General features: G+C 39.1%; 1 protein-coding gene and 6 non-coding genes across 7 annotated transcripts; 6 read left to right on the top strand and 1 right to left on the bottom strand.

The window, feature by feature from the left end:
* Nucleotides 1–2188: 2188 nt before the first annotated feature.
* On the bottom strand, nt 2189–14271 carry kctd2 (potassium channel tetramerization domain containing 2). Its single transcript, XM_006793211.3, has 6 exons — nt 13582–14271; nt 12891–12999; nt 12715–12806; nt 12459–12554; nt 10880–11005; nt 2189–8028 (listed from the first exon to the last, which is right to left on the bottom strand). The coding sequence occupies exons 1-6, from the start codon at nt 13942–13944 to the stop codon at nt 7999–8001; spliced, it is 816 nt and encodes a 271-aa protein (XP_006793274.1). The 5' UTR covers nt 13945–14271; the 3' UTR covers nt 2189–7998.
* A 1318-nt stretch (nt 14272–15589) lies between these two features.
* Nucleotides 15590–15661, top strand: trnad-guc (transfer RNA aspartic acid (anticodon GUC)). Its single transcript has one exon. It is a non-coding gene; the product is annotated as a tRNA-Asp (tRNA).
* Nucleotides 15662–16376: 715 nt separating this feature from the next.
* trnad-guc (transfer RNA aspartic acid (anticodon GUC)) lies at nt 16377–16448 on the top strand. The gene has a single exon. It is a non-coding gene; the product is annotated as a tRNA-Asp (tRNA).
* A 1768-nt stretch (nt 16449–18216) lies between these two features.
* On the top strand, nt 18217–18288 carry trnad-guc (transfer RNA aspartic acid (anticodon GUC)). Its single transcript has one exon. It is a non-coding gene; the product is annotated as a tRNA-Asp (tRNA).
* Nucleotides 18289–18840: 552 nt separating this feature from the next.
* Nucleotides 18841–18912, top strand: trnad-guc (transfer RNA aspartic acid (anticodon GUC)). The gene has a single exon. It is a non-coding gene; the product is annotated as a tRNA-Asp (tRNA).
* Nucleotides 18913–19316: 404 nt separating this feature from the next.
* Nucleotides 19317–19388, top strand: trnad-guc (transfer RNA aspartic acid (anticodon GUC)). Its single transcript has one exon. It is a non-coding gene; the product is annotated as a tRNA-Asp (tRNA).
* Nucleotides 19389–20944: 1556 nt separating this feature from the next.
* trnad-guc (transfer RNA aspartic acid (anticodon GUC)) lies at nt 20945–21016 on the top strand. Its single transcript has one exon. It is a non-coding gene; the product is annotated as a tRNA-Asp (tRNA).
* The last annotated feature ends 1735 nt before the right edge of the window (nt 21017–22751 follow it).

The raw sequence follows: 22751 nt of genomic DNA on the forward strand, positions 1-22751 counted from the left end.
TCTTCATCGTATAGGCTATACAGTACATAAAATCAACCCCATGTGATTTCAATGCCACCCTAGAAAATGTATCTAGATCTGCCCCTGGTTTGCTATACAATGTAGCAATGAGCTGATACAACCTTGAGTTCTGGCATTCCAACTTTGCTACCCACCTAAACATTGTTGCAGACCAAAGTGTTCACACTTCTAGTTGAGGTTGTGGCTTCACTCACCAAACAACTGCTCACACCAGCTCTCAAGTGGGTGATCTTTGAACACCCATTTGTTTGAATTGAATTGAATTGATATACCTTTATTAGTCCCACAAGGGGAACTTTCATAAGGCTGCCGACCTATTGCACTATTGTTTGCTGTTAAGGTTTAATGTTAGGGGAATACCTGCTTTCATTGCAAGGGATAAAGCAGTGCTAAATGGAGTCACTGAACTGAATCTCACCACAGTATTGGCGCTGCTTTTGATAAATATATAATGGCTTCCTGTGTGGTACATAGCAGCTAAGAAGTACGTCCAGTATTACAGTACGAATTAGCAGTTATCATATCCACTTATAGTTTATGGATGGAGCTTGATAACCAAACTTCCTAGGCTCAGATGCCACCACAATCATACCACCCATAGGCAGTGTTGGGGAGTAACGGAATACTTGTACCGCCGTTACGTATTTAAAATACAAAATATGAGTAACTGTATTCCGTTACAGTTACCGTTTAAAAAGGTGGTATTTAGAATACAGTTACTTTGTTGAAATAAATGGATTACATGGCGGTACTTTCCTGTTTCATATTGTGGCGGGTCAGGACTGTTTGGGTTTTGTTTGACAGCTACGTTCTGTTGTTCCAGGTGGCAGCGTTACGGTTGCCATGGTTACAGGGTGACACTCTCTCTCTGCGTGTTTCCTGGGTGAGAGAGCGCCTTTTTGTTGTTGTTGTGCTAAGCTAATAGGCAGAATGCTACCGGTATAGCTCTAAAGAATGTAGCATCATAGGCAGTGTAGTCCGTGCTGCAGGGAGAATGGACTGCCATACCCGTTATGTGTCTGTGAGCGAGGGAGGGAGAAAAAGGAAAAGTAGGAGCTGTCATCAAGCAGAAACGGGAGCTGGAAGCATGTAAATATAATAATAACCACTGCAGCCAAGAAGAGAGCCTGACGAGCCCAGTTGTAAGTAAGCTATTAAGACTCGACTGTACACCGTGTTCGTGTTTTCCACCAAAAACAATAAGTTCCGTTGGAGCAGCCTTTCAACGCCTCTCTCTGTCTAAAAATAGTAAAGCTATTTTTCGGCTACGAGCCCGACACGGAACCCGATGTATTAGCCAGAGGTCCCTTTACTATGGAGTGGCGGACCTTCAGTAACAGTAATAAATCACAGCAATAGTACATTCAGGTAGTTGTAAACAGCATGATAATATATTACATAACCCAAAGTATTCAGAATACGTTACTCTCATTGAGTAACGTAACGGAATACGTTACAGAATACATTTTGGGGCATGTATTCTGTATTCTGTAATGGAATACATTTTAAAAGTAACCTTCCCAACACTGCCCATAGGTGAGTGAAGTCCTGTTGTGAAGTCTTAAGGTAACATTTTTGATCCTGACATCTTGAGCTTTTGGAAGGCTGTGAAACCACAAGCTCATTGACTCACAACTTGATTGGCTAGTTGTTAGACTGGACAATCCTACTTTTTCACACCTGTGATGACCATAATTTGGTAATGAGAAGCTCAATATGACCCGAAACTGGAGACTAACACATGGAAATCATTACAAGGGTATTTACTGAGGTAACAGAGAGGGAGCTGAGGGCAGTTTTCCTGCAACTACAAGGGTCCCTGCTGGTCATTAAATAGAATGCAGGTTTAAGGCACTTCTGTATTGGCTTCATCCATCTTTTGTGCTATATATGGCAGTGATGAGTGAAAATCTAAGCCCGAGGCTTCAACATGCAGACTCCACATATCAAAGGACTGTTGTTAGAGTGTCATGGAAACTCACCACCACGGGACCACTGACCGTGGTTCCACGTCCATACCCAGACTGATTAAAGTGTTTTTAAAAGGCACAAAGACCTAGATAATCCTAGTCAGATGGTTTTAATATTGTGGTAGGTCTTAAAGCTTTGTCTCTAACATTCAAATTTGGCTGCAAACAGACATTTCCAAAACATATATTTTGTTATGAACTTCACTTTGTTTATTTTTTTTTAATCAACACTCAAAGGAACCAACAAATAGTCAGTGAGCCACAATTTAAAACACAGACACATTTTATGAATAAAAACCAGACTGGGTTTTTGTTAAAATTGTTACATGGTAGACAAAATTCAGAAAATATAAAATAAATAAAAGTGAAACAAACAATCAGACAAAATGTTTTGTCGGCTTCCAGACGTTTCTCCACAGTCTCAGTTGACAATATTCACATTTGACATCAATACTGTTGATAAATGAACACAAAGTAAGTTAATAGGTGACATTATCAATACGTCTAAATGAGTGTACAAGTGTGCATGTCCACAAACGCATGCAGGTGTTTACAGGTTAACTGGCAAAATGATCAATCAATTAAAAAAAACTTTTTTTTTTAGTTTTGTGTTGACCTGCAGGTCACATAAATGCTATATAAACCAAGGTTATGGGGGTGAAAACGTCTGCAATATCATCAGTAGGGTAATATGTGATTAAAGCTAGCTCTTGTTTCTACTTTTAAGATCAATTGACGTGACAAAGATACAAAAACGACAAAGAAACAGAAGTTGTGAGTAGGAGAATACGTCGACTTGTAGACCAACTGTTCCACTTAAGAAATCTACACCTACAAACCACAGAGCCATGCCGTCCCTCTGCTTCCCAACACCATGCATCACATTTAGTTTGCACTAACACAGAGGTCAGACAAAATCCAGTACACGACATCTCTAGTACAATGCATGCTCTCATGTTTTCACGAGTAATTTTTTGCAGATTTGTTAGCATTGCATGTTATTTGTTGAGTAACTAGCACAGGTGAACGTAAAAAAAACAAACAAACAAAAAAACACCCCCTAAAAATACCCCCCTCCCCCCAAAAAAAACCCCCAAAAAACAAAACAACAAAAACAGGTCAAAAGTTGTTTCTCTGTTTAAAGAAAATATGGTTTGAAGAAAATATTGAGATAAACACACTGCCAAGTTTAGCTCGGTCAGAGGTTCCCAACTTTTTTGGTTGCATATTTCTACTTTTTAAAAACATTTTAGCTTGTCTGAACAGTTTATTTAATTCCTCAAGAAATAAAACAAAGAGTTAACATCAACACGCTAACACTCTCACAGTGGCTAAACAAAACGCTGACGTTATTATTGTAGAGCAGGACAATTTAAAAAATAAATTATTGTATAACATTCTGTTTCATGATGATCGGGTGGTTTTGTTTATTTTCAGCTAAATTATATTTAAATTCAGGGGGAAAAAATGAATCTAAAGCTTAAAGCTAAAGCTACATGAAGATAGTGTGGCTAGCTCGATGCTAACAAGAACTTAAAAGCTAATTAGCTTAACACAGAGGTGGCAGTTAACAGTAAAATTGATATTTCCAAAAGAATCTTCTGACACATTTTTATTTTTTAAATAAAAATGTGTTAAACCCATTACACTAAATAATTAGAATTCTAATTTTGGCTTTAAAATGCTAATATCTACTAAACAAACTTTAAATTGGCAGTTTTATCATTAAAAATGTTTCTTCTTGTTTTATAAATCCCATGTATCTTTTTCCTTTATAGCAGTAGCTAGCCCAAACTCCCACCCTACCAGTCTGTGATATATTTAGTTCTATTTACAATATTTTTATATTTTAACTTAGCTGAATTAAAAAATTAAATGAATTAAAAGATAAAATTTTGTTGTATTAATGGGAAGCTAACGACACCAGCAAAATATCTGCGATGATGCTTTTTTTTTCAGGTTTCTGTACTTGAACGTTTGCCATGTAATCACCTCTTTTGTCATTTTAAATACCAACATTTCCAGTCTATAAACTGACTGATACTCCTAAGCTCTTGGGCTAAAAGCAACATTGAAAGAAAGTTAAAAAAAAAAAAAACTCAAGTTGGGAGCCACCAAACTCTGCAACCATGGTGAGACCAAACCGGGGTTCACGAGGGTACATTAAGTGCTTTAAATATTGGTTACACACACTTAAAAGTGGGGCCATTGTAGGTAGCTTCAGCATGCAGGTCAAGGAGAAAAGAAGCTGCCACAATACAATAAGTTTGACATCAAATTAATTGCCAAGTGCATTTTTGGAGTTTTACTAAGATACGAGCAAAAATTAAAAAAAGGGAAACCAGCTTGGACTGACTTCCTGTCGTCCACTCCACCAACAATGCCAACAAACCACCACAACAGAAATGTCAAACCTCCAGGAGTGTGAGGGATTGTGGTTGGATTGAGCTGGAACGCAATGGCACAAAGAAAGCAGCAATTTGTAAAATTTACATATAATAAAATAACGCCAAGGGTAGTGTTTCCGTTTGGTTCGCCTCTTACGGAAACACCAACGATAAAAACCAGGATAAAAAGACCACAGTATACATGATACCTCAGATACGTGCCTCCTGGCTTTTTTAAGGTATGAGAGGCACATTATGATAAGAGGGGAGTACAACTGTGCACAACACAGGTCAAAGGCACAACACTGGACAAAAACGAAGGGAATCAACACCCAAGGTGCTTTGAATGGGCCAAGAAAACCACAAGGGAGGAAACAAAAGTGCTTCTGAATGACATGTTTGGGCATTTTTAGCAGTATTTTTAGCAAGTCTGCTCATGACTCTGGTCTGTTGAAGAAAACAGCACAACACACTCAATAGGTGAAGAATATATATATATATATAAAAAAACCCTCAACAACAAAGAGGAAGTCACATCAAAGTTTGAGCTCCGAATCCTGACCGAACATGGTCAGGGAGCGTAACAACAGCAGGTAAGGTACCATTTTTCCCCAATAAAATGCATTATTTTTCCCCATGCTTGGTACAACATAATTGCATCAAATAAATTCTTTATACAAAGGATGGATTATCAAAGGGGTCAATGCCAGTAATAGGTGTCTGCAATAATGACTGAGCGCTCCTCAGCTTTGATTAAAATGTGAACAACGTGATTCTCGGTTTTCCTTCTGATATGTGCAAATATGGCTCAAACTTTGCATCAAGTTGCTCACACGAACGAGCTGCATTTACCCCAGATGGTGAAATGATTAGTCACTGACAGAATAAATAAAATATAATAATTAACTAACAAATGTGAGTCACTGATGCAGCAGAAATAGAATATCGCTTTTCAGTGTGAGGATTAGGTGCATTTCTTCATCACCTGCTAATAAAATTGATTTTCTTGCTCATAAGCAAATAAATGAATACTGGCTGAACAGTTACTGATTATTTGAGTAAAAATGATTGAAAATAGGCTCAAAGGTGAGAGGTGGGCCATCTGAAGCCAAGATGTAAGAAGTGAGATGTGTGACTAAGAAGTACAAAAAGCTATTTTGCTATTTTATTGGATTTTTCTTTTTAAAATAAATGTGACTAATTACCCAATTTTGATAAGGCCCATGAACCCATTTTAAACCATCTGGACTCCAGAAATGTTTTAAAATTTTCATTATGTGATAAACTACAAATTAGGGAAGCACCGATCCAGTTCCAAACCAAACTATATTCAATTTACATAAATATAAAAAAGAAAAAGCAGAAAACTGAAAGATCAGTTGTCCTTTCTGCTTGATAAGTGACTTGATATCCAATTGTGGCAGATTAAAGGGGACCTACTGTTCTATCATCAAGCCGAGTTAAAGTTTCATGAAATGAGGTGAGCTTATGTACAAGTAATCCCAGGGAGCCAAAAGTTCAGTTTGTCTTTACGAGGGGCAGCCAATCAGACTAGAGTCCAGGATCCGGGAGCTAAAGGAGCTTGTTTCAGTTCAAGGATGAGCTAAGCGGCCCAAATGTAGGACAAATAAGGATTAGCCTGAAATGTGACTCATGCAAAGCTCAAGAATAAAACTCTAGAGCTAAAATGGCCAGAACAGATCCCCGTTTATTTTCTGTCAACTGACAAATCACCGTTTTCGCTTTAGTACGAGCCAGTTCACTTGCACACATGTGCACAGATTAAGGCTTGACTTATACTTCTGCATTAGAATTTCGCTAAGCTGTTGTTAGCATTCACAGCTAGTGTGGTTTCTTTCTATGCCACTAACAGTTTACTAAAAAAAAATAAAAAATAAAAAAAAAAAAGCAGGCAGCTGACACTGAATTATTCAGGCAGGTTACTTGCTCCTAGATTAGCCCTGTAACCCCCATAACCCCATTATATGCATTACGTTTGCAAAAGTAATATACTCCATTATTCACCACCAAGCAGCTGTTACAGTGTGGAAGTATAAATCAAGCTCACATCCTGGCCTGTGTACAGAAGATTTCTATGTTGTTGCAGTGTTTTTGAAAGCGTCAAAAACAGCACAATAACATATCAACATAATGTTTAGCACAAGAACAACATACTTTAGCCAAACTACTAAGGCTTCGCTCTCGAGCTCACGAAAACTGAACTCACTTCCCAGCTGGCAGCGTTGTTTACACAGCGTATAAAACTCAGGTATCTCAGGGCTTTAAGCGGTGAGCGGTACAGTTTAGCTTGCGCCACGGTTGCTACAAGTGCTGCAGAGTGTAAGACAACACAGTCATTTTGGTGTGGCAACAAGAGGCAGCTGCAAAGTGAGCGAATATTGGCAAAGAGAATAGCACGAGGCCCGAGAGGAGAGGGGTGCTTCAGGGTTTTGAGGCAGCATACAGTCTGGCCACAGTCCAACCTCCGCCACGCTTTACTTGGACAAATGACAATGACAGTAGTTTTCCTTATCCCTAATTACAATTTTAAGATATGCAATAGTTTAAAGTCGGATATTTAAGAGAAAACTTACCGGTGTCATCTTCTTTTTTTCTTTGAGGAACACTACAGAAAACGTGCAGCTGAAAAACTGGTGATATTTCAGGATGAACAGAAAGCAGAGAGGCACTGCATACACAAATTCACACCCGTGTTAGCGGGCGGGAAAACTGATATTTTCTCCATTGTTTAAATAGACTCAACCACCAGAATATGTAAATATATCACAACTATGATACAGAAATCAATAATTACACCATTTGCATTCAATTTTTCATATAATTTCATCATGTAGCCTATATAGATTTATATAGATTCCTCACATGCCTTGACAAATTGTACACTAGTGTAGGTAAGTCCGTTTTTTTAGTCATGGATGTTCTTTTCTTACAGATCAAAAGGAGCCACTGGAGACGTCTTGGTTCGCAGAAAAGATGCCGCTCCAGGTTAACTCGTAATGAGTGATCGGTCCGTGCGCCATCCGCCTGCGACTGCTCCGTCTCGGGCTCCACCTGCAGAGGAGTCGATGCTCTCTCGGTCAGTAAGTGGAGTGTTTTCATTCCTTTATGTCCTTTGAGAGTCCTGAGGAGGTTTCTGCTAAATCAACAGAGCCAGATGTGTAAGACAAGAGGAAATATCCCGTCTGATAACGATGATGGAGATCCAGAATCAAGGTGGAGATGGAGACGATGATTTCTGGTAGCTCTGTCCGTCCAACTGAGAACAACAAGAGGCTAATATCAGCGCCGAAGCCTGCGCTCCTGTCACATTGTCCAACAAAAAGCTGCAACGAGGAAAAGCCCTGAACCTGTCGTCTCTCTTCCAAAGTGAAGAAGGAGAGACGAGACGACAAGCCAGGGTCACGTTGCAGCACTGAAGGATTGTGGGGGACGCCAACAGCGCCCGCTGTGGAAAGGCACACCAGAGGAGAAGGGAAGGGGCGGATGATCATGATGATGATGATGATGGTAAAAGGTGGAAGGGGGTTTATGAAAGTGAAGAAAATGTTCGACAACAACGTGGTTGTTGCTGATAAACTGTTGTTAAGCTCAGGATCTCTTCACATCCGCGAGCCTCGCTCCTGAAGGATCTGCGAAAGGCAGACAGGAAAAAGACCACTTTCAAACATCTAAACAAGACGTTTAAGAAAAAGCAAGAAAAAACAACACTTAAACACTTTGAATTTTGAGGGGTTTTTGCAATAAAAAAAAGGAGTGTTAGATTAAACTGATATAAAAAAGCGATGGTGTTCAGGTTCCTGCACAGACAGCATTCTCAAATCGTTGCTTTTTCCCTTCACAAACTATGTGTCACATTTGCTGAGACATTTAGGAGAACAAAGAGAGGGTCAGACAGACTGAAATGTTGTAATCCAGTAAATATTTCAGCAGTCAGTGTGCTGTACTCCACTTTTTACTACTTTCCACTCTCTATGCCATCACTTTATCCAGTACACTCTATAGTATTTTTACTGATATATTTAACATATTTTTTAAAATAATTTAATCCTCTGTTGAATCAGTTGTAACAAAATTTCATTCCTTGCATACTTTTTCATAATGAATGCAGATGCAGAATAACTGCTTGGGGTTTTCGTCCAGCTGAAATCTGTCCAAAACAAACAATCAGTCAAAGCAATCTGGGTTTCCTTTTAGCATTAGCTTCCCTTTTTCAGCCAGAGCATAGGAAATTATTTAAATTGTTATTCGCTGAGGGAAAAGCCTGGACACCATAATTATGGATGTGAAACTGAGGATGCAGCACGCCAGTATCCTGATACAGATTTGTAAATCTGAATCATACCAGCTTTATCACCTAGTTTTCTCTAAAACAGGAACTAATTTTCAAAACAAGCAGCATGTTGGATTTAATAAAATATGAAACTAATGATTAACAGCATTAGGTTATTCGGAAAGTTAGTGGATCAAGTGAGAAGTAGAAATAATGTCCCGAAAGACTTGTATACAACGTAGACTACAGGAGTGGCCCCCTGCTGGTCATTTGCAAGAGTGCATGTTATAAAAAAAAGTTTATAATGAATACTTGGTCGATAAATGCTTTATACTTGAGAAAACGTGCTTTCATTGATAAATAACATCTTGTAAACCAACTCAGTTCCATAAAAAAGACACAAGAGGAGCGAATGAAATCCGAGTCTTTGCACTGATTTCATGGATATGATCGCATACATGAAAATAATCTTGCAGATCTTGTTAACTCACTGTTAAGCAGGTAAGAACTACGAAGATAAACGATACCAAATGATTTGAACACAACAGCAGCGGCTCAGTAAAGTTCAGAAGGTTCTTGACTTTTGTGGCATCCTGGCTGCCAGCACACAGACTATTTCTAGCTGAGCTCATTCATACGGTTATATTTAGCTCCTGTATTTGTTGTAGCGTAAGCTTCCACATTAAGTATTTAATACAGCACAATAAACTGAGCTACGGTAAAAGTATAACACGAACTTTCCACCAACTGAAGGTCTCAAACTTCAGAAAATGCATTTTTCATACAGATGCATTTTGACTTTCAGAGAAGCTGCTTGTGAAAAACGCCCAAATGAGCAGAAGCCACATGAGATGGTGAGGTCCACTCTACGGTCCAACAGTCAAATATTTTCATTAGGAAGGTTCCTCACTGAGTCAAGTGAAATGGAAGTAAAATTAAATTCTACAAACACTAAGGAAGGTGCTTCAGTGCTACCTTTATTACCCATGTTGTATCTACTGTAGTTTGGGTTAAGCACTTGAATTGAGAGGGGGAGGATTACACAATTCAGTTGACCAAACTGAAAAATATGAGATTTTACACACTGAACCTAAAATAAAGGCAGAAGTTATACTGGCGCGTCTCTTCAGCAGGAAGTGAAAATAAACTATTCAAGTTTTATGTCATGAAACATGTCTAGAATGGATGTTTTAAATTAAGTTCCCAGCACATAACTTTAATCTCTTAGACAACACTGAGTAGCTTTTGTCTCTGGGTTTTAGTCAAGGATGGTTTCAGGCCTGAAGAGAAAACTGTGGATGTAAAGCGCTACAGACCAAGGTGGAGCAGTGTGGACGTTGTATGTAAACAAGATAATAATTATAAAAATATGTTTATTATTTTGCTGTAGCCAGATTTAAAAAAATTCTGTTAGTTCTTAGTTCTGTTACCACAGGATGGGCTAAGAATCTTGCCGTGGTATTGAAAATAGCATCGATTATGGATCATTTTCCAGGGTATCGGAATTAAATTTGAAATTCAAGTATGGACCCTAAACCATCAGGTCACCGTGCCGAGACTGACTGATGCTGACCGAGCCCAGGTTGTTGGCATGCTGGCAGCATGCCGGAAAGAAAAGAATCAACAGCACATCCAGACACTTGTGTTGCTGTATCTCGCATTAAACGTCTTGCATACAGCTATACTGCACCGCCGGTCGTTAACATCCATTTAAAAACACAAACTTATTGTGGGATGCATTTAATTCCACTTAATAAGCTGTTTCACTCCCTGTTCTTTAAGATTACAAACTAGATAATGAAGTAATAATTTTCCACCAGTGATCCTCTTTTATATGAAACATTTCATGGGGTGACGTATCCACAATGCGCTCATTTTTGCCCATCTTTGGGGCACTGTGGTTTTAACACAGCAGACTCACATCAACAACATCTGGCCACATTATTAAAGAGTCTAGCTTGTCTGAGCTCATTAAAACCTCTTCAGATCTTTTAGTGACCTCGTGACATTTTCTATTGAGTCAAGGGAAACTTATGGGCAAAAGGAAGTAGGATTTAGTGTTTTGGACGATTCAAGTGCAGCTTTGGTTCCTACACATGGATCCTGTAGCTTCTGTGGCTTATAAACTTTAATACAAAAACACGGTCCTTCGCTGCAGTTTGCAGGAGATGTTCAGACAGCCTGAACAACGGTATGAAACGTCGACTTACCTTGGCCTTCTCGGTGGGCTCAATGACGATGCCATTAGTGGAGTTGTTGAGTTCCCGGGAAACTACACATAGAAATTCAGCCTGGTCCTCATTGCCATAGTTATATGAGGAGCCGATGCTTATAAGCTGAGGGCGGAGATGGGCAAAGAAACAAAAGATCCGGAGTTAGACGAGAGCCTACATTTCCAAGACGTTTCACACTCTGCACCTTTTCAGTCAATAACTTGTGTTTTTTCCCATTTAATTTAGTTCTACCATGCTATTTACTTTTAGTTGTTGTTGTTTTAGTAAAACTGTTGAAAATGTCTAAAAAACAACAACAACAACAACATAAAAAAAAAACAACCCCTAATCAAACAAAGAAATATTCATTATATAAAAAAACAAAACAAAAAAACAACTGAATGATTTTAAGTTTTCCTATTTTGAAAACTCAGCCTGAAAAAAGAGATTTGATACAATTAAAAAATGACATTTTATTTGCCAATATAGACTTACAGCGATATTTCAGCACATATATATCACTGCATTTCTGTAGTCTGTTCATGACCTCTTTCTTTGCCCTACAGCAAAGATGGCCACCCTGCAACTCAACTCCTGTGACTCACTCTCGCTTTGACAAAAGACTTGATGGATATCATTTTGGAATTTTAATTTTTTATTTATTTAACTTACCCTGGCTACGGTTTCCAAAGACGTTAAAATCACTGGGGAAACTCAAATACAAAATAAATCAGCAGTCAGCGGACTGCTCGGTGTCGGTGTGCCTTCACAGCCAAAGCCGCTGGCTTATGCTTTGTTTATGGTGACCACATTGGCTTTGTTGAGCACCAACTGTGACATGCCGGTGCTTGAGGGTGGTTGAAGATTAAACATTTTCCCCTAGCAACTGGAGGATGCTAAGGGTTTGCCAATCGGTCTCTAGACGACTGTGACTGAGGCCGGTCAGGTTATTTTTCACAAACATAGATAGAGCTCAAAGTTTCCTGCAGAGCTTTATAGCAACTGTAGGCCTAAAAGTGCTAATAGTTCTGTCATGTTTGTTGGTAATTTAAAAAAGACAAATGAGTTGTGTTATTTTAGCTCTTTAAATTTAATAAATGCAACAAATGTGGTATTTTCTATTAATGTTAAAAGTACCAAATCGTCATAATCAGACCTTTGCGGAGTAGTCACATGTAGCAATGACTATAATTATTTACAGCTATTACTAATGTCAGGAGTTTAATTCATACTTACCTTCATTATAAGGTTCAAAGATCTTTTTTATCTTTTGAAGATCAAAAAAATTGATACAGGTTCATATTGATAAAACATGATTACTAATATAGAGGAAACTACAAGGTGACAGAATCCGACTGCATACAGATTCAGGTCAAGACCAAATGAAGTACTTTTAGTAGCCATTCCTGCTCATGATTAAAACATTTTGTGCCCCAGTCTTTCCTGTGTGGAAATAAATACCCGACAATGTGCTGGCATACATCTCAGGGCAAGCGGAGCTTAAAACTGCGGCGTCGAATCAACTAAAGCGTGAACTAAAAGATGACATATATTTTAAAAGCTGCGTTTTCTGCACCTGCTCAAACTTCCAACCGTCCGACATAGTTGAGACCATCTGCGTGAGTTCCTCCTCTTGGCACTGTAGTACTCGATACACATGCTTCACAGGGCCCTGAGGGACACAGCAAAGGCACGCAGAGCATTACTGAAAAAGCATCAACAATCTGCAGGCAGGCACACATTTCGTTTGAACACTTTACAAGCTACCTGGGTTATATTTGCACTGGAAGAAAGTCAGCCACTAAGACTTATTTTGGTTTAGTTTTGTTTACCTGAGATGTCCGGTTCTCGTTGTCCCGTATCCTCTCTTTCACCAGCCTCACCAGGGAAGCAATGTTGTAGAACTCGGCTTCCTCCAGAACGCCTGAAACACAAATCGAATGAATGTGTTATTTGGTGTCTGAGATGGTGCTCACTGACAGCTCTGCATTATGCTTTTACTTTTTACCTTCTTCTGCCAGATTCTTATCCATTATCAGTTTTCCATGCCGAAGGTAATTCAGGATAGGGCCAAAGTACGTGGGGTCTCTGTCGATTAGATATGCTCCTGTCTCGTCCTGCAAGAATTAACAGGTTCCAAGGAGCAAGTTCCATGTTAACAGAGGAGCAAGTTCCATGTTTTGTTTTGTTTTTTTTTATTGTTTGTTTGTTTGTTTTTTTAAATTGGAAAGATTGTTTATGTATATTTATAGTTTTTTTTCTTGTAAATTTGACAAGTTTTCTTACAAATTTTATGGGGTTTTTATTGTAAATGTTCAGGCTTGTTGACCTATATTTGCTATTATTTCTATTAAATTTCTCCGTTTTTTTCTCATAAATTTTCAGATTTTTTTTTTCTTTAACGTTGAAGTTCGTTAATGTAAAATTTGCCATTTTTCGTGTAATTTTTTTCTTGCAAATGTGGGACTAATTTAGAAAATTCTAATTTTTAAAACTGAAGTGTATCGTCCTTGTGCTTTTACCTGCAGTAGTCTATAAACATTTTGTACAGGGCAGATGGGTACTACTGTGGAAATTGATTTTTCACTTTTTAATTTGTGCTTTTACAGTTTAGTGTTCATGGTTTTTGTGTTCTTTGCGTCCCTTTGCTGTGTGAACCTGTGTTGTATGTATATGTGTTTTTCTGGCGTCCCACTCACCTTGTCAGAGTCCAGGTCCGGGTCTTCCTGACACAGGCGGAACAGGAAAGATTTGGGGTCCCTGCACAGCGTCTGTTTGGTGGTAATGAAGTAGGTACCACCGACGTTAAGCCGGACCCAGCGGGAGCCCGGCTTGTCCACTGGCTCGGACGGGGAGCTGGGATTGCTCTTCACCGGGAACCCAAACACCGACCTTCCGCCGCCGCCGCTGCAGCCTGACACCCCACCCGGGCTGAGCTGGCTGCTCCGCGGCGGAACAATGAGGGTGGGCGACGCCAGGCGCACCGAGCCCCGGATGTCGCGGTGCTCGGGCTGCTCTATGGTGCCAGCACCGCTGGGTTCCACAACATGCAGCTCAGCCATGTTTCCTCTCCGTCTGAAGAACCAGTCGCACAGCCGCACGGTGAGCTAACGACACACTGCGGGGAAACAGCCTCCCTGAACCGCCTGGTAAACACACCGAAGATATTTTTCTCCTTCTGACGGGCTGCCTGCTCTCATCGGGGCGTTGCTGCTCGTAGTCGACCGCCTCCACCTCCAGACCCAGAGATTAGGACACAAAAACGACTATGAGAGGCTGCACAACAGGAGCAGCATCGCGTTTAACCGTTTCTCCAAAAGCTAAATTGGTCATTCTCATCTATTCAAATGTTAACCAGAGAAAAGGCATTTCTTCCGGGTTGTAACGTGATTACTGTTTACTTCCGCCGTGTCACGGCTTTTCAAAATAAAAGCGAATTCAGCATGCAGAATTATTTATTATTATAGAATTATTAGGCAAATTATTTATTTTCCTTGAACGGGCATAAACAACAGAATATCGCTTTAAATTCTGTTATGTAAAGGAAGAAGACCTTAGCCGTAATTATATACAAACCAATCATACTTATGTGCAAGAATGGGGCTTTTATGAACATTGTTTTGCTGCTTTAAAAAGGAGCAATATGAAATACGAAATCTAAGGTTAAACTCGGAAAATATATTTAAATAGTTATGAAACAATCACAAAGTACAAATGAAAGCCCTAAAGAGTTCAATTTTTAACTTGAATTGCTTAATTGCTATGGAAGCACTAAAGGTGTACTTAGTAAGGTGGAAATAATTAGGGTGGGGTGGACAAAAACAATATGGGAAACTGGAAACAAATACAAATCTTAACATGACATGACTATATACACTTACGTGTTATATGTACTTTTTTCATTTTATGAATGTTTTTTTCTGTAATGATAAGTGGAGTATTTCTGATTCATAGAAGACCAAGGTTTCTTTGTGTAAACACGATGTCAAATTAAACTTGGAGCGCAACTAGAGTCCAAGTCTGTCAAACAACTGAGAGAAAAGGAACTGAAATGGAAAAACCACATGAACCACACAGGATTTGTAATGACCTTTAAGCAACCATTCAGGACTTTTTTTTTCTTTCTTTCTTTTTTACAGTAAAACAAAGACATGGCTTGTTTTTTTTCTGCTGGGAGTGCTTTTACTGCTCACTTAGCAAACTAGCTTTCATGGGAAAAAAGGAATTGAGATTATGAGATATGGATGAAGAAGTCCATGGGAGTGAGGGAGAAAGAGGTTCTCATAGTGTTGATGATGGTATTAACTTCGGCTAATCTTGAATGGTATGGGACAAGGGGTGAAATGACTCCTCAACACACTGTTACTACCAGCAAGGCACATATCACAAAAACTCCTTTCACATGTAGCTAAAGGCATTTCCTGGAGGTCAAGGAGTGATGTGTCCTCGTCGGGGAATCGAACCCCGATGTCCCGCGTGACAAACGGGGAGAGTCATCACTATACATTTATATAATAGCGCCACAAGACCATAGTGGACAAAAATATATTGCACCCGTAGTGGTTTAGGACTCCCATAGAGAATGGATATGAAACAGTTGAGGGCCGTTTAGTAAATCTAGTGTTAAGTAAACAATTCAAGAGAATATGTCCTAAAGTTTACGTGATGAAGTAACAAAAAGAACAGCGTCACGTTCCTTTGCAGCGGTCCTCGTTAGTATAGTGGTGAGTATCCCCGCCTGTCACGCGGGAGACCGGGGTTCGATTCCCCGACGGGGAGGCATTTCCTTTTCACTCTTGGAAATGGTAAAAATTACACTGCACACCATAGGTCGTCAACTATTTTGATGTTTCAGGGGTTCCTTTAAGACGCTAAGGAGTAAAACAATATTAACACTCATGACAGTTACTGATCTTCTCTAAACTCTAAACTTTAATATTCTGGCGCTGTTGAGAGTTTATCTATTATACGTCAATTATGTTTGTTTTGGAGGGTTTGTTTTTACGTTGAGGCGTCTACTCATTGTAGTCTCTTTGCCCGCTGTTATTTACACGTTAAATTTGAAACACGCGTGCACAACTTAAAACGTATAGTGGACATTATTGTGGCCACTATTTTATTATTATTATTACCATTATTATTTCTGTCTAGAAATAGACCAGTTTGAAATGATAAATTACAGATATGTGTAAACGGTTTTATAATACCCTCAATGACTCTTTTAACCACTATCATATCAATATCATTACAATCCAACGATTTCTGATTTTTGGGTTTTTTGTTTGTTTTTTTTTGCTTTTTTCGTTGATGGTAGAGAACTCTACGTTGAGGTATCTAGTCATTCTAGTCTCTTTGCCCGCTGTTTACACGTTTGATACACATAAACAGCCGTGCACAACTTAACGTATCAAAACGGGGAAACAGCGACACTATCCCATAGTGGATATTATTGTGGCCAGGATCGATACTGCAACATGAAGGATATCGTGCACCTTCCTCGTTAGTATAGTGGTGAGTATCCCCGCCTGTCACGCGGGAGACCGGGGTTCGATTCCCCGACGGGGAGGCATTTCCTTTTCGTTCTTGGAAATGTTAAAAGTTAGACTGCAAGTGATGGGAAAGTCCCATATACACTGCTCAAAAAATAAAGGGAACACAAAAATAAGACATCCTACATCCTCTGAAGGGGAGGCATTGCGTTTTCATTCTTAGAAATGTTGGTCAGACTTGACAACACTGGAAAGGTCCTCAACTATTTTAATGTTTCAGGGTTTCCTTTAACAGACTTAACAGACTTATATTATTTTAATAAAATAATATTAACACTCATGACAGTTAGTGATGTTTTCTAAACTGTAGCCTCAAAACTCCTCCTGGACAACGCTTGGAGTGCTCAGGTAGGAGAGAAAATTGCTAAGTGCTAACGAGTCAAAGTAACAGAGCATAAAACACAGAAAAACATGGAGGAGACTTTCCTGTCCTGGTCGTTTTATAGCAGATAACCTTAAAAATAATCTGCAGTAGAACAAAAACAGAAGAAAACCATGAATCAACATATAAACATTATGCTGCTGAAGTAAAGCAGAGCAAAGTTACAGAGGTTTCATTAGAGACACAGCAAAGCATTCAGCAATTTCGCATAATTTTATAAAGTTTAAATTTCTTCAGTACTGAACAGCAGAACTGAGACTTTCTTGTGGGAAGTCAGTTAAATTAAAAACAAAAACACAGCGGCGGACAGCGCTGTACATAACGGTGGACTTGTGCGTAATAAGCAAGCGAATAATGCAGAAAACAGATTTTTAGATGGGGAAACTGTTCTTGAAGTACACTGAGAAAGGAAGAGAGCTGTGCATGAAGCGTCATTTTACTGTGGTGGAAGCAAAACAGCAAAGAAGGAATTCATGACGATGTCTATGTGAAGCAAAATATGAAGCGTAGTTTGGATCTTCTTTTGCTGCTGGTTCAGTCAAATTTGGTTGGAGAGAGACAAAGCCTACAGCTGCAGAATCTAGCACAAAAAAGATAAACACAAAGCGCGGACCGCCAAAGCAACAGAATCTGTGAGCTGTCGGCTTTCAGCCATGACGGCGTTCAGGTGAGGAAGCCGACGTCTCACTAATTCCAATGCGTAGGCGGTCTGCACTTTGTGTTTGTGTCTTTGTGCAGAATCCGTGTACCTGCTCTCATTTCCGTTTTCAGCTGTTTGGTGGTTGTTGAAATTTTGTGAGGTTTAACCTGAGATTCTGGCGTTGTGGGCAAAATAAATTTATATTTAAAAATCTATTCAAGATTTTAATGAATCGATATCACGTTATTCAAGTTAGAATAGATTTTAATCTGAAAATTGATAATCAAAACAGGGCCTGTAATTGTAGTCTCTCTGCCCACTGTTATTTACACATTAAAGTTGATACACAGAAACGCGTGCACAACTTAAAACGTATAGTGGACATTATTGTGGCCACTATTTTATTATTATTATTACCATTATTATTTCTGTCTAGAAATAGACCAGTTTGAAATGATAAATTACAGATATGTGTAAACGGTTTTATAATACCCTCAATGACTCTTTTAACCACTATCATATCAATATCATTACAATCCAACGATTTCTGATTTTGTTTTTTTTTTGTTTGTTTTATTTGCTTTTTTCGTTGATGGTAGAGAACTCTACGTTGAGGTATCTAGTCATTCTAGTCTCTTTGCCCGCTGTTTACACGTTTGATACACAACTTAAGGTATCGAAACGGGGAAACAGCGACACTATCCCATAGTGGACATTATTGTGGCCAGGATCGGTACTGCAACATGAAAGTCGCTGAGCACCTTCCTCGTTAGTATAGTGGTGAGTATCCCCGCCTGTCACGCGGGAGACCGGGGTTCGATTCCCCGACGGGGAGACATTGCGTTTTCATTCTTTTAAAAGTTACACTGCACACCATGGGAAAGTCCCATGTACACTGCTCGAAAAATAAAGGGAACACAAAAATAAGACATCCTACATCTGAATGAATGAATGAAATAATCTTACTAAATACTTAAATACTATGTTATTTACATAGTTGAATGTGCTGACACCAAAATCACACAAAAAGTATCAATGAAGATCAAATTTAGCAACCCATGGAGGTCTGGATTAGGAGTAACACTCAAAATTAAAGTGGAAAAACACACTACAGGCTGGTCCAACTTTGATGTAATGTCCTTAAAACAAGTGAGGCTCAGTGGTGTGTGTGTGGCCTACACGTGCCTGTATAGAATTATGTTTGTTTTGGAGGGTTTTTTGCTTCTTTCGTTGATGGCAGAGAACTCTACGTCGAGGCGTCAATTTAAAACACATAAATAGGTCTGCACAACCTAACGTATCAAAACGGGGAAACAGCGACACTATCTCATAGTGGACATTATTGTGGCCAGGATCGGTACTGCAACATAAAAGTCCTCAAACACCTTCCTCGTTAGTATAGTGGTGAGTATCCCCGCCTGTCACGCGGGAGACCGGAGTTCGATTCCCCGACGGGGAGGCATTACGTTTTTCATTGTTCTGTTTGTTAACGTTTTTCGATCATGTAAACAATACACACGTATATTTAGCGAATTCATCATTTGCCCTTTCTTTATAGTTCAAGAAGGTCATATCTTTATAAGTCTTTGTGAACTGCTTTATGTTTGGACATTGCTTCAATTCCATATTCAAACTGTTCCACAGTTTCGCTCCATGCACAGAAACACAAAAGCTTTTTCTGGTAGAGAACTCTATGTTGAGGTATCTAGTCATTCTAGTCTCTGCCCGCTGTTTACACGTTTGATACCCATAAACAGCCGTGCACAACTTAACGTATCAAAACGGGAAAACAGTGACACTATCCCATAGTGGATATTATTGTGGCCAGGATCGATACTGCAACATAAAGGGTATCGGCCACCTTCCTCGTTAGTATAGTGGTGAGTATCCCCGCCTGTCACGCGGGAGACCGGGGTTCGATTCCCCGACGGGGAGGCATTACGTTTTCGTTCTTGGAAAAGTTAGACTGCACATGATGGGAAAGCCCCATAAACACGGTTCAAAAAACATAAAGGGAACACATAAACAAGAACAGAACTCATCTTGTTGTTCTTTCTGCTTGCCTTATGACTATGGACCACAGAGGTTTCAGTTGCTCTGCTCCTCGGCTCTGGAGCTCACTTCCTTCAGCCTTAAGAAATATAGATTCCCTTCCCGTATTTAAGTCAAAATCTACTTGTTTAAACTGACTTACTCGCTTTAAAACAGATTTTACTGTCAAATCGTGTTTTTTTTGTTTTTTTGTTTTTTAAAATTTGTTGTTTGTGGTTGTATTTTCCTGTTTTTTGTATTTTATTTTATTAGAATCTATTTTAATCTAGTGTTTTATTGATGTCTTTTTCTCTTTGTAAGGTGACCGTGGGTTTTAGAAAGGCACCCTCAAATAAAATGTATTATTATTATTATTATTATTATTATTATTATTATTATTATAAGACATCCTAGATCTGAATGAATCAAATATTCTTATTAAATACTATGTTCTTTATATAGTTGAATGTGCTGACAACAAAATCACACAAAAAATTGCAATGGAAATCAAATTTAGCAACCCATGGAGGTCTTGATTTGGAGTCACACTCAAAATTAAAGTGGAAAAACACACTACAGGCTGATCCAACTTTGATGTAATGTCCTTAAAACAAGTCAAAATGAGGCTCAGTGATGTGTGTGTGTAGCTTCCACGTGCCTGTATGACCTCCCTACAACACCTGGGCATGCTCCTGATGAGGTGGCGGATGGTCTCCTGAAGAGATCTCCTCCCAGACCTGGATTAAATCATCCGCCAACTCCACCACAGTCTGTGCTCCAACGTGGCATTGGTGGATGGAGTGAAACATGATGTCCCAGATGTGCTCAACTGGATTCAGGTCTGGGGCTGGGCCAGTCTATAGTAACAATGCTTTCGTCTTGCAGGAACTTCTGACACACTCCAGCCACATGAGGTCTAGCATTGTCTTGCATCAGGAGGAACCCAGGGCCAACCGCACCAGTGTATGGTCTCACAAGGGGTTTGAGGATCTCATCTTGGTACCTAATGGCAGTCAGGCTACCTCTGGCGTGCACACCATGGGAACGTCCTCAACTACCTTCATGTTTTTAGGTTTTTTTTTCACAGACTCAAAACTTTTCCAAGAACAGAGCTTTGAGTTTTCAAGTAGAATAGAAAAGTGCTATATAAGAATTAGTCCATTACCATTTACCTTACCCTTTACCATAAACTGTTTCCCATTCATTCTCTATGGGAGTGCTATATTTTTGTCCACTTTAGTCTTCTGGCGCTGTTGTGATTAATAAATGATACGTTAAATATGTTTGGTTTGGAGGAGGGGTTGCCTCTTTCGTTGCCTCTACGTTGAGGCGTCAATTTAATACACATAAATAGGTCTGCACAACCTAACGTATCAAAACGGGGAAACAGCGACAACATCCCATAGTGGACATTATTGTGGCCAGTGTTGGTACTGCAACATAAAAGTCATCGGGCACCTTCCTCGTTAGTATAGTGGTGAGTATCCCCGCCTGTCACGCGGGAGACCGGGGTTCGATTCCCCGACGGGGAGGCATTACGTTTTCATTATTAGTCAGACTGGACACCATTGAGAAGGTCCTCAACTACCTTGAAAAAGCAGACAATGTTTGTATCCATCTTTCTGTTCAGTATCAATAGTCCTAAACCATTTATGCTGCACTGACCCCTTTCCAGGGTTGGCTCTAGGATTTGGTGCTCCTAAACATGTATGTGTATGTAGCCCCAGAGCTCTTCACGCACAGCACTTTGAGTCCTCAGCTAGAATAGAAGAGTGCTATATAAGAACTAGTCCATTTACCATTTAGATCCACCAAATCACGCACACTGCTTTAAACTAGATGAAGACAAACACATACAAACAAACTAGAAACAGCAAAGACCCCAGTACATACCTCTGAAGTTTTGTCGGAGAAAGCTGTAGAAGCCTGTGGTGCCTCACTATAGTCCTCAGCTATGTTCGGGGAGGGAGTAGATGACTCTGAAGTTTTGGATGATGTCAGCAGTCATGTCAGCTGTGGTAGATGTGCTTGTTGTAAGCTCCAAAATACTCCAGTAATGACCCTGAGAATTTTATATATTAGATTATTATTTTTACACATAGGGTGGATGAAATTAAATAGGTACATTATATGAATTAGGTCTATACTTTAACCACAAAACAAATGCCTTTTTAATATGCAAATGATCCATGAATATTAGTATGTTCAAATAGGATCTAAAATTAAATATAGTTAGAAAGTTAATGTTTACCTGGAAGAATTTGTGACAATTTGAACATTTCATAGGTTTACATAAAATGTAAATGTAATTCTAGGTAACAAACAAAAGCTAGCTATTATAAATTATAAATGATGTTGCACTTCTACTTAAGTTGGCAGTAAAATAGCAAGTAAAGCTTGTTCTAATAAAAACACATTATGAATGAATAATAAACATATAATAAATTCATGACATTCTAGCCACTGCTTGCAGTTGAAAATTACTGTGGCTATATTTAATTTCATTTGTTCAAAATTAATAGCTAACTCTAAGTTGTAAAACAACACAAACAACAAACGAACAAACATATACACGCACAGACACACATACAAAATAGCTAAGTAAGTAGCTTACAACTAAAACTAGCCATACAATCAAACATGTTATTTGGTTATTAATTATGTTTACAATTCCTCTTGGGTAAGCTAACAAGCTGACAAAAACAAGCATGTTCCCAGAAACAAATGATTCAGACTCTTCAATGATTACGTCAGCAGACCAGGTTCATATTAACTGTGGCTGTTAAATATGTTCAAACATAACTTTGACGTAGGAAACAAAACTGTCAAATTCATTCAGGTAGAGTCAAAAATAAATCCATACATACATTTTTTGTCTATCTCGAAAAAAAAAAGTTTTTCGTCCTTGAGGCCCTCTCCTAATTTTTTTTAGTAGCCATCTATGAAACTCTAGGCTAATCTGTATCGAGATGTAGAGTTATGATGGCGCTGTTCTGATCTTGCTCAACTACGTAGACGCTAGAGCTAACCGGAAGTTAGCTTCCCAACCCGCTGAAGTACTGCAAAGTCGGGAGATACTTGGGATCTAAAATCTCTCCATGTAAACTACACAGATACTTAACATGTCCTGATAGGCTTGTTTAGCGTTGTGTGAACTCATCAAGGGCTTAAATGTAACAGAACTTTTATTTACATGTAAAAGCGCTTCAAGCACAGTGCGTGCTAGCAACACAGAAAATCATGCCCCACCTCCTAGTGGTCGTGACC

This window comes from Neolamprologus brichardi, chromosome 8 (assembly GCF_056152115.1).
Source record: "Neolamprologus brichardi isolate AB-2024 chromosome 8, ASM5615211v1, whole genome shotgun sequence".
In the NCBI taxonomy this organism is placed as follows: Eukaryota; Metazoa; Chordata; class Actinopteri; order Cichliformes; family Cichlidae; genus Neolamprologus; species Neolamprologus brichardi.

Excerpts from the sequence above, each read along its gene's own strand:
- kctd2 (XM_006793211.3), bottom strand. The coding sequence starts at position 13,944 with ATGGCTGAGCTGCATGTTGTGGAACCCAGCGGTGCTGGCACCATAGAG. Across the intron at positions 13,000-13,581 it reads CGGACCTGGACTCTGACAAG|GACGAGACAGGAGCATATCT; the intron begins GTGAGTGGGACG and ends TAATTCTTGCAG. Across the intron at positions 11,006-12,458 it reads ACGGTTGGAAGTTTGAGCAG|CTTATAAGCATCGGCTCCTC; the intron begins GTGCAGAAAACG and ends CTCCGCCCTCAG.